The sequence below is a fragment of the Pyrgilauda ruficollis genome, unplaced genomic scaffold (assembly GCF_017590135.1).
Source record: "Pyrgilauda ruficollis isolate IOZ18807 unplaced genomic scaffold, ASM1759013v1 scaffold891, whole genome shotgun sequence".
In the NCBI taxonomy this organism is placed as follows: domain Eukaryota; kingdom Metazoa; phylum Chordata; class Aves; order Passeriformes; family Passeridae; genus Pyrgilauda; species Pyrgilauda ruficollis.
This window is the reverse complement of record NW_024530944.1, coordinates 3,026-13,132: the sequence shown is the minus strand read 5'-3', so window position 1 is coordinate 13,132 and position 10,107 is coordinate 3,026. Positions and strand designations below refer to the sequence as shown.

Genomic DNA, 10,107 nt, shown 5'->3' with positions numbered 1-10,107 from the left:
AAACCCAAAAACTGACACAAAAATCGACCCAAAACCCAACTGACCCAAAAACTGACACAAAAATCGACCCAAAACCCAACTGACTGACCCAAATCCCAATGAACCCGCCCCAAAATCAACTGACCCAAAGAGGAGCCATGAGCTTGGAATTCCATCCTGGAGAGCCACCCCCAAATCCCAACGTTTGCAGCTGGGGTTTCCCTGCACCCTCTGAAGGAAAGAACATCCCACGATCCCGTTCTGGAATTCCCAAAACCCTCTGGGATTGCTGAGGGCACATCCAATGTCTTTGAGGATAAAAATGGAGTTTTTGGGAGCCCCTCATCTAATGCTGCCCCTTCCCAGAAGAATCCTGGTCTTCTTCTTCCCAGAAGAATCCTGGTCCTGGTGATCCCGTTACCCAAATTCTCCTAATCCTTGGAGACCCCTTAACTCCTCATGGTGCATCCCACACCTTTCCCGTGGTTTATTTGAGGTTAAAACCGGCTTTTTTTGGCATCTCTTGGCCAATGTGACAATTTTCTCCAGGACCTTCATGGTCTCCCACCAATCCCACCGCCTGAATTCCCATAATCCTTCAGGATCTTTGAGAGCCCTTGGGGTGCATCTCGTGTTTTCCCCGTTTTAAGGCTAAAAGTGGAGTTTGGGATCTCCGTAATCCCATTCCTGGATCCCTGGGATCCCTGGGGATCCCTCAGGGCTCAGCCCGCGTCGTCCCTGTGGATTTTGAGGACAAAATTTGGATTTTGAGGACAAAACCAGGGATTTTGGGATCCTTTGGCCATCCCACAGTCCTGATGATCCCATTGCCACGTCCCCATCATCCTTTGGAGTCCCTGCAGATTTTGAGGACAAAATCAGGGATTTTGGCTTCCTTTGGCCATCCCACAGGACTGACTTGGGCCTGGTGATCCCATTGCCACGTCCCCATCATCCTGTGGAGTCCGTGCAGGTTTGGAGGACAAAATCAGGGATTTTGGCTTCCTTTGGCCATCCCACAGGACTGACTTGGGCCTGGTGATCCCATTGCCACGTCCCCATCATCCTGTGGAGTCCGTGCAGGTTTGGAGGACAAAATCAGGGATTTTGGCTTCCTTTGGCCATCCCACAGGACTGACTTGGCCCTGGTGCTCCCGTTGCCCCATCCCCGTCATCCTTGGGATTCCCGGCAGATTTTGAGGACAAACCCAGGGATTTTGGGATCCTTTGGCCATCCCACAGGACTGACTTGGTCCTGGTGATCCCGTTGCCACATCCCCGTCATCCTTGGGATTCCCTGCAGATTTTGAGGACAAACCAGGGATTTTGAGGACAAACCCAGGGATTTTGGGATCCTTTGGCCATCCCACAGTCCTGATGATCCCATTGCCATGTCCCCATCATCCTTGAGAACCCCTGCAGATTTTGAGGAGCCCAGGGATTTTGGGATCCTTTGGCCATGGATTTTGGGATCCTTTGGCCATCCCACAGGACTGACTTGGTCCTGGTGATCCCGTTGCCACATCCCCGTCATCCCTGGGATTCCCTGCAGATTTTGAGGACAAACCAGGGATTTTGAGGACAAACCCAGGGATTTTGGCTCCCTTTGGCCCTCCCACACTCCTGGTGACCCCATTACCCCATCCCCATCATCCTCGGCATTCCCAGACCACCCTCAGGCCTCGTCCCACCTCTCCCCCCACGGATTTTCGAGGACGAGGAGGGGATTTTTGGTAGCCCAGAGCTATCACCACCCCCTTCCCCCAGGACCTCCAGGCCCAGGACCGGGCTCACCGCATCGGGCAGCAGAACGAGGTCCGCGTTCTCCGCCTCTGCACCGTCAACAGCGTGGAGGAAAAAATCTTGGCAGCAGCCAAATACAAACTCAACGTGGACCAAAAAGTGATCCAGGCGGGAATGTTCGACCAGAAATCCTCCAGCCACGAGCGCCGGGCCTTCCTTCAGGCCATCCTCGAGCACGAGGAGCAGGATGAGGTGAGATCCAGAGCAGGAGTTGCCCGTGGGGGAATTTTCTTTTTTTTTTGGGGGTTAGGAGTCAGACAGAGAAAGTTTTTTAACAACCCCGCCAGCACCGCCCGGCACTGCCCCGCCAGCAGCTCAGGGAGGGCCAGGAGCCGCAGGGAAACGGGCTGGGAAGAGGCAGCAGTGAGGTCCAGGTGATAAATGTGAGAGGGAAAGAGACTGGAAGGGCAAAAAGTGAGATTGAAATGGCCAAAAGTGAGATGGAAATGGCCTGAAACGGCTGAAAGTGAGATTGAAATGGCTTGAAATGGCCAAAAGTGAGATTGAAACAGCTTTAAATGACCAGAAGTCAGATTGAAATGGCCTGAAATGGCTGAAAGTGAGATTGAAATGGCTTGAAATGGCCAAAAGTGAGATTTAAGTCGCTTGAAACGGCCAAAAGTGAGATTTAAGTGGTTTGGAAGAGCCAAAAGTGGGATTTAACTGGCCTGAAATGGCCAAAAGTGAGATTTAAGTGGGTTGGAAGAGCCAAAAGTGGGATTTAACTGGCCTGAAATGGCCAAAAGGGAGATTTAAGTCGCTTGAAACGGCCGAAGGTGAGATTTGAGTGGTTTGGAAGAGCCAAGAGTGGGATTTGAATGGCCTGAAATGGCTGAAAGTGAGATTGAGATGGCTTGAAATGGCGAAAAGTGAGATTTAAGTGGCTTGGAAGAGCCAGAAATGAGATTGAAACGGCCTGAAGTGACCAAAAGTGAGATTGAAATGCCTTAGAAGGGCCAAAAGTGAGATTGAAATGGTTTGAAACAGGCAAAAGTTGGATTAAAGTGGCCTGGAAGAGCCAAAAGTGGGATTGAAACGGCCTGGAAGGATCAGAAATGAGGTTGGAAGGCCCTGAGAGGGTCAGAAATGAGATTTAAGTGGTCTGAAACAGCCAAAAGTGAGATTGAAATAGCTTGAAATGGTCAATAGTGAGATTTAAGTGCTTTGAAACGGCCAAAAGTGAGATTTAAACAGCCTGAAACAGCCAAAAGTGAGATTTAAGTGTTTTGGAAGGGCAAGAAATGAGATTGAAATGGTTTGAAATGGCCAAAAGTGAGATTTAAGTGGTTTGGAAGGGACAGAAATGAGATTTACATGGCCAAATATGAGATTTAAGTGGCTTGGAAAGACCAAAAAATGAGACTTAAATGGCTTGGAAGGGACAGAAATGAGATTTACATGGCCAAATATGAGATTTAAGTGGCTTGGAAGGACCAAAAGTGAGATTGAAATGGCTTGGAAGGGACAAAAATGAGATTGAAACACCTTGGAAGGGCCAGAAATGAATTTTAAATGGCCAAAAGTGAGGTTGAAGTGGCTTGGAAAGACCAAAAAATGAGACTTAAATGGCTTGGAAGGGACAGAAATGAGATTTACATGGCCAAATATGAGATTTAAGTGGCTTGGAAGGACCAAAAGTGAGATTTAAGTGGTTTGGAAGGGACAGAAATGAGATTGAAACACCTTGGAAGGGCCAGAAATGAATTTTAAATGGCCAAAAGTGAGGTTGAAGTGGCTTGGAAAGACCAAAAAATGAGACTTAAATGGCTTGGAAGGGACAGAAATGAGATTTAAATGGTCTGAAGTGGCCAAAAATGAGATTTAAATGGTCTGAGATGGCCAAAAATGAGATTTAAACAGCTTGGAAGGACCAAAAAATGAGATTTAAACAGCTTAGAAGGGACAGAAATGAGATTTAAATGGTCTGAAATGGCCAAAAATGAGATTTAAACAGCTTGGAAGGACCAAAAGTGAGATTTAAACAGCCTGAGAGTGGCAAAAATGAGATTTAAATGGCCTGGAACGGCCAAAAGTGAGTTAGGAGTGGGCTGAAAATGCCAAAGATGAAGTGGTAATGGCCTGAAAAAGGAAAAAATTGCTTTAAACCAGCCTGAAAATGACAAAAATCAGATAAAAAATGGCTTGACTGGGGAAAAAAACCAGCCAAAAATGAGTTAAAACTGACATGGAAGTGCCAGAAAGGAATGAAAATGAACCAAAAGTGCTGAGAATGAGTTAGAACCAGCCTGAAAGCAGCCAAAAATGGGTTAAAATATACCTGAAAATGCCAAAATGGGGAAAAAAAACCAGCCTGAAAGTTGAAAAGTGAGTTAAATTTTGACTGAAAGGGTTGAAAGTGAGGTAAAAATGTCCTGAAAGTGCCAGAAATGAGTTTAAAAGAGGCTAAAAGTGATAAAGGGGAGAGAAACTGGCCCAAATCCAGGCAAAAAGAGTTAAAGACAGCACAAAAACAGGCAGAAAAAAAACTTAAAAATGGCCAAAAATGAGAAGAAACTGCCTGAAAGTCAAAGTGAGCGGAAAACAAAAATGAATAAAAATGTCTGAAAAGGAGGAAATTTTAAAATCACACTGAAACCCCCCCAGGTGAAGTAAAAACTGCCTAAAAACGCCCAAAAAAGAGAGAAAAGTGAGTGGAAAACGGCACAGAAATGTCAAAAAAAGAGGAAATAGTGATTAAAACGCAGGAAAAACTCAAAAAAAATCATTGAGACCGCTCAAAAACGAGTGAAAAAAGCCATTGAAAACACCCAAAAAGAGCAAAAGCAGAAAAAAACAACATTGAAACCACCCAAAAATGAGGAAAGCATTGAAAAAAAGGATTAAAAAAACATTGAAACCACCCAAAAATGAGGAAAGCATTGAAAAAAAGCATTAAAAAAACATTGAAACCACCCAAAAATGAAAAAAAAAACATTGAAAAGAAGCAAAAAAAAAAAAAAATTCATTGAAAACGCCCAAAAAGAAGAAAAATTCCCATTGAAACCACCCAAAAATGAGGAAAAATCCACCAAAAACCACCCAAAAATGAGCCAAAAAACCCCATGGAAACCATCCCAAAAAAACCCATTGAAACCACCCAAAAAGAGCCAAAAAAAATCCATTTAAATCGTGAAAAAAATCCATTTAAACCACCCAAAAATGAGCAAAAGAACCTATTTAAACCACCCAAAAATGAGTACAAAAAACCATTGAAACCACCCAAAAATGAGATAAAAAAACCCATTAAAATCACCCAAAAATGAGCAAAAAAGCCCCATTTAAACCACCCAAAAAATGAGAAAAAAAATCCATTTAAACCACCCAAAAATGAGCCAAAAAACTGATAAAACCACCTAAAAATGAGCCAAAAAAACCCATTGAAACCACCCAAAAATGAGCAAAAATCCACTAAAACCACCCCAAAATTAGAAAAAAAAAATCCATTTAAACCACCCAAAAATGAGCAAAAGAACCTATTTAAACCACCCAAAAATGAGTACAAAAAACCATTGAAACCACCCAAAAATGAGATAAAAAAACCCATTAAAATCACCCAAAAATGAGCAAAAAAGCCCCATTTAAACCACCCAAAAAATGAGAAAAAAAATCCATTTAAACCACCCAAAAATGAGCCAAAAATCTGCTAAAACCACCTAAAAATGAGCCAAAAATACTATTTAAACCACCCAAAAATGAGGAAAAACCCATTGAAACCACCCAAAAATGAGCAAAAATCCACTAATGAAACCACCCAAAAATGAGCAAAAATCCACTAAAACCACCCCAAAATTAGAAAAAAAAAAATCCATTGAAACCACCCAAAAATGAGCCAAAAAAACCCATTTAAACCATCCAAAAAAACCCATTGGAACCACCCAAAAATGAGCCAAAAAAACATTGAAACCACCCAAAAAAACCCCATTGAAATCACCCAAAAATGGGCAAAAAAAAATGACAAAAAAAATCCATTGAAACCACCCAAAAATGAGCCAAAAATCTGCTAAAACCACCTAAAAATGAGCCAAAAATACTATTTAAACCACCCAAAAATGAGGAAAAAACCCTCCATTTAAATGAGCCAAAAATGAGCCAAAAAAACCATTGAAACCACCCAAAAATGAGAAAAAAAAATGCATTAAAACCACCAAAAATGGGAAAAAATCCACTAAAACCATCCAAAAATGAGCCAAAAAACCCCAATTTAAACCACCCAAAAAACCCCAATTTAAACCACCCAAAAAAAAAAATTGACACCACCCAAAAACCCCAATTTAAACCACCCAAAACCGATCAAAAATCCACCAAAACCCCCCAAAAACGAGCCAAAAAACCCCATTGAAACCATCAAAAAATGAGCAAAAAAACCATTGAAACCACCCAAAAATGAGAAAAAAATGCACTAAAACCACCCAAAAATTAGCCAAAAAAACCCATTGAAACCACCCAAAAATGAGCAAAAAAGTGCATTACAACCACCCAAAAAATGGGAAAAAATCCACTAAAACCACCCAAAAATGAGCCAAAAAACTCCAATTTAAACCACCCAAAAAAAACATTGACACCACCCAAAAAACCCAATTTAAACCACCCAAAACCCATCAAAAATCCACCAAAACCCCCCAAAAACGAGCCAAAAACCCCCACTGAAACCACCCAAAAATGAGCAAAAAAGTGCATTACAACCACCCAAAAAATGGGAAAAAATCCACTAAAACCACCCAAAAATGAACCAAAAAAACCCAAATTAAACCACCCAAAAAACCCCAATTTAAACCACCCCAAAAACCGAATTTAAATGCCCCAAAAACTCCAATTTAAACCACCCAAAACCCATCAAAAATCCACCAAAACCCCCCAAAAACGAGCCAAAAACCCCCACTGAAACCACCCAAAAATGAGCAAAAAAATGCATTAAAACCACCCAAAAAAGGGAAAAAAACCCCATTGAAATCACCCAAAAATGGGCAAAAATTCCACTAAAACCACCCAAAAATGAACCAAAAAAACCCAAATTAAACCACCCAAAAAACCCGAATTTAAACCACCCAAAAACCCCAATTTAAACCACCCAAAACCCATCAAAAATCCACCAAAACCCCCCAAAAACGAGCCAAAAAAAACCCCAAAAACGACAAAAAGAGCCTGAATGGCCCCAAACCGGGGGGGGCTCGAAGCCCCCGGCCCCGAGGAGGTCCCCGAGCGCCGGGGGGGGCGCGGGGGGCCGCGGGTGAACCCCGAAATTTGGGTTTTCCCAGGAGGAAGATGAGGTGCCCGACGACGAAACGGTGAATCAGATGATCGCCCGGCACGAGGAGGAGTTCGACCTCTTCATGGTGAGGAGGAGGAGGGAGGAAGGGCGGGAGGAGGAAGAGGAGGAGGAGATGGGGAGGAAGAGGAGCAGGAGATGAGGAGGATAGAGGAGCAGGAGATGAGGAGGAAGAGGAGCAGGAGATGAGGAGGATAGAGGAGCAGGAGATGAGGAGGAAGAGGAGCAGGAGATGAGGAGGATAGAGGAGCAGGAGATGAGGAGGAAGAGGAGCAGGAGATGAGGAGGAGTTTGACCTCTTCATGGTGAGGAGGAGGAGGGAGGAAGGGCGGGAGGAGGAAGAGGAGGAGGAGATGGGGAGGAAGAGGAGCAGGAGATGAGGAGGAAGAGAAGGAGGAGACGAGGAGGAAGAGGAGGAGGAGTTCGACCTCTTCATGGTGAGGAGGAGGAGGAGGAGGGAGGAAGGGTGGGAGGAGGAAGAGGAGCAGGAGATGGGGAGGAAGAGGAGGAGGAGATGAGAATCTTTTGAGGAGGAAGAGCAGGAGATGAAGAGGAAGAGGAGCAGGAGATGGGGAGGAGGAAGAGCAGGAGATGAGGAAGAGGAAGAGGAGCAGGAGATGGGGAGGAAAAGCAGGAGATGGGGAGGAAGAGCAGGAGATAGGGAGGAGGAAAAGGAGGAGGAGATGGGGAGGAAGAAGAGCAGGAAATGAGGAGGAGGAAGAGGAGCAGGAGATGAGAATCTCTTGAGGAGGAAGAGCAGGAGATGGGGAAGAGGAGGAAGATGAAGGAGAGGAGGAGGGGAAGATCTTGTGAGGAGGAAGAGGAGATGAGGAAGAAGAGCAGGAGATGGGGAGGAAGAGGAGCAGGAGATGAGGAGGAGGAAGAGGAGCAGGAGATGAGGGTGAAGATGAAGCGGAGGAGGAGGAGATGAGGAGCAGGAGACGAGGAGGAGTTCGACCTCTTCATGGTGAGGAGGAGGAGGAGGAGATGGGGAGGAGGAAGAGGAGCAGGAGAAATCCCATCCCACCTCAGACACCCCCAATCCCCTTTGGATCCATCCCAAACCCCGATCCCACCTGAGAAGATCCATCCCAAACCCCGATCCCCTTTGGATCCATCCCAAACCCTGATCCCACCTGAGAAGATCCATCCCAAACCCTGATCCCACCTCAGAAGATCCATCCCAAACCCCGCCCCCTCTCCCGTTAACCCTCTCCCGGCCGGCAGCGCATGGACCTGGACCGGCGGCGGGAGGAGGCGCGGAACCCCAAGCGGAAGCCGCGGCTGATGGAGGAGGACGAGCTGCCCTCGTGGATCCTCAAGGACGACGCCGAGGTGGAGCGGCTCACCTGCGAGGAGGAGGAGGAGAAGATGTTCGGCCGCGGCTCGCGGCACCGCAAGGAGGTGGATTACAGCGATTCCCTCACCGAGAAGCAGTGGCTCAAGGTGGGTGCGCGTGGAGGGGCGGGGTCCCAAATCCCAAAGATCCCAAAGATCCCAAATCCCAAAGATCCCAAATCCCAAGGATTCCAAATCCCAAAGATCCCAAATCCCTGTGGATCCCAAATCCCAAGGATCCCAAATGCCAATGATTCCAAATCCCAAGGATCCCAAATCCCAAAGATCCCAAAGATCCCAAATCCCAAGGATCTCTGGTCCCAAGGACCCCAAATCCCTGGGGAACCCAAATCCCAAGGGGCCCAAATCCCAAGGATCTCTGGTCCCAAGGACCCCAAATCCCTGTGGAACCCAAATCCCAAGGGTCCCAAATCCCAAGGATCCCAAATGCCAAGGATCCCAAATCCCCGTGGAACCCAAATCCCAAGGGTCCCAAATCCCAAGGATCCCCAATCCCAAGGATCCCAAATCCCCGTGGAACCCAAATCCCAAGGGTCCCAAATCCCAAGGGTCGCAAATCCCAAGAATCTCCCACCCCAAGGACCCCAAATCCCAAGGATTCCAAATCCCAAGGATCTCTGGTCCCAAGGATCCCAAATCCCAAGGATCCCCAATCCATGTAGATCCCAAATCCCAAGGGTTCCAAATCCCAAGGGTTCCAAATCCCAAGGATCCCAAATCCCAAGGATCCCAAGGGTTCCAAATCCCAAGGATCTCCAATCCCAAGGATCCCCAATCCCTGTGGAACCCAAATGCCAAGGATCCCCAATCAGTGTAGATCCCAAATGCCAAGGATTCCAAATCCCAAGGGTCTCAGGTCCTAAGGATCCCAAATCCCAAGGATCTCCAGCCAAACCCCTTTGTCCCCCAAACCCCTTTGTCCCCCAAACCGCTCTGGATCCCAAACCCCTTTGTCCCCCAAACCCCTCAGGCCATCGAGGAGGGCACCCTGGAGGAGATCGAGGAGGAAGTCCGGCAGAAGAAATCCTCACGGAAGCGGAAGCGCGAGCCCGAGGGACCCCCGGGACCCCCGGCGGGCGCCCGGAGCCGCGACAAGGACGAGGAGAGGAGCAAGCAGAAGAAACGGGGGCGACCCCCGGCCGAGAAGCTGTCCCCAAACCCGCCCCCCCTGACCCGCAAGATGCGCAAGATCGTCGACGCCGTCATCAAGTACAAGGACAGGTGAGGAGGACACGTGGGGATGGGAGGTTCCGGGGGTTCCTGGGGGTTCTGGGGGGTTCCTGGAGGTTCCTGAGGGGTTCTGGAGGTTCCCAGGTGGTTCTTGGGAGTTCCTGGAGGGTCCCAGGTGATCCTGAGGGTTCCTGAGGGTTCCCAGGTGGTTCTTGGGGTTCCTGGGGGGTCCCAGGTGATCCTGAGGGTTCCTGGGGGTTCCTGGAGGTTCCTGAGGGTTCCCAGGTGGTTCTTGGGGTTCCTGGGGGGTCCCAGGTGGTCCTGGGGGACACAACGAAGATCTGAGAGTGTGAAGGTCAGAGGGGATGGGATCCATGGGATGGGATCGGGGGGATGGGGGTGATGAGGATGGGAAGGAGGATGAGGATGGTGGGATGATGAGGATGATGGGATGATGAGGATGAGATGATGAGGATGAGGATGATGGGATGATGATGATGAGATGATGAGGATGAGGATGAGGATGAGGA

The 10,107-nt window shown here is 47.4% G+C and overlaps 1 protein-coding gene across 1 annotated transcript in view; it reads left to right on the top strand.

The window, feature by feature from the left end:
* Nucleotides 1–1,746: 1,746 nt before the first annotated feature.
* The window catches only part of LOC121364747 (transcription activator BRG1-like), a gene marked incomplete at both ends in the record, with an annotated part of 9,359 nt that continues 998 nt past the window's right edge, over nt 1,747–10,107 (top strand). The window contains 5 exons of the mRNA XM_041488256.1: nt 1,747–1,974; nt 7,038–7,115; nt 8,276–8,494; nt 9,378–9,628; nt 9,722–9,812. Coding sequence (XP_041344190.1) covers nt 1,747–1,974; nt 7,038–7,115; nt 8,276–8,494; nt 9,378–9,628; nt 9,722–9,812 — 867 coding nt within the window. The remainder of the gene's footprint in view (nt 1,975–7,037; nt 7,116–8,275; nt 8,495–9,377; nt 9,629–9,721; nt 9,813–10,107) is intronic.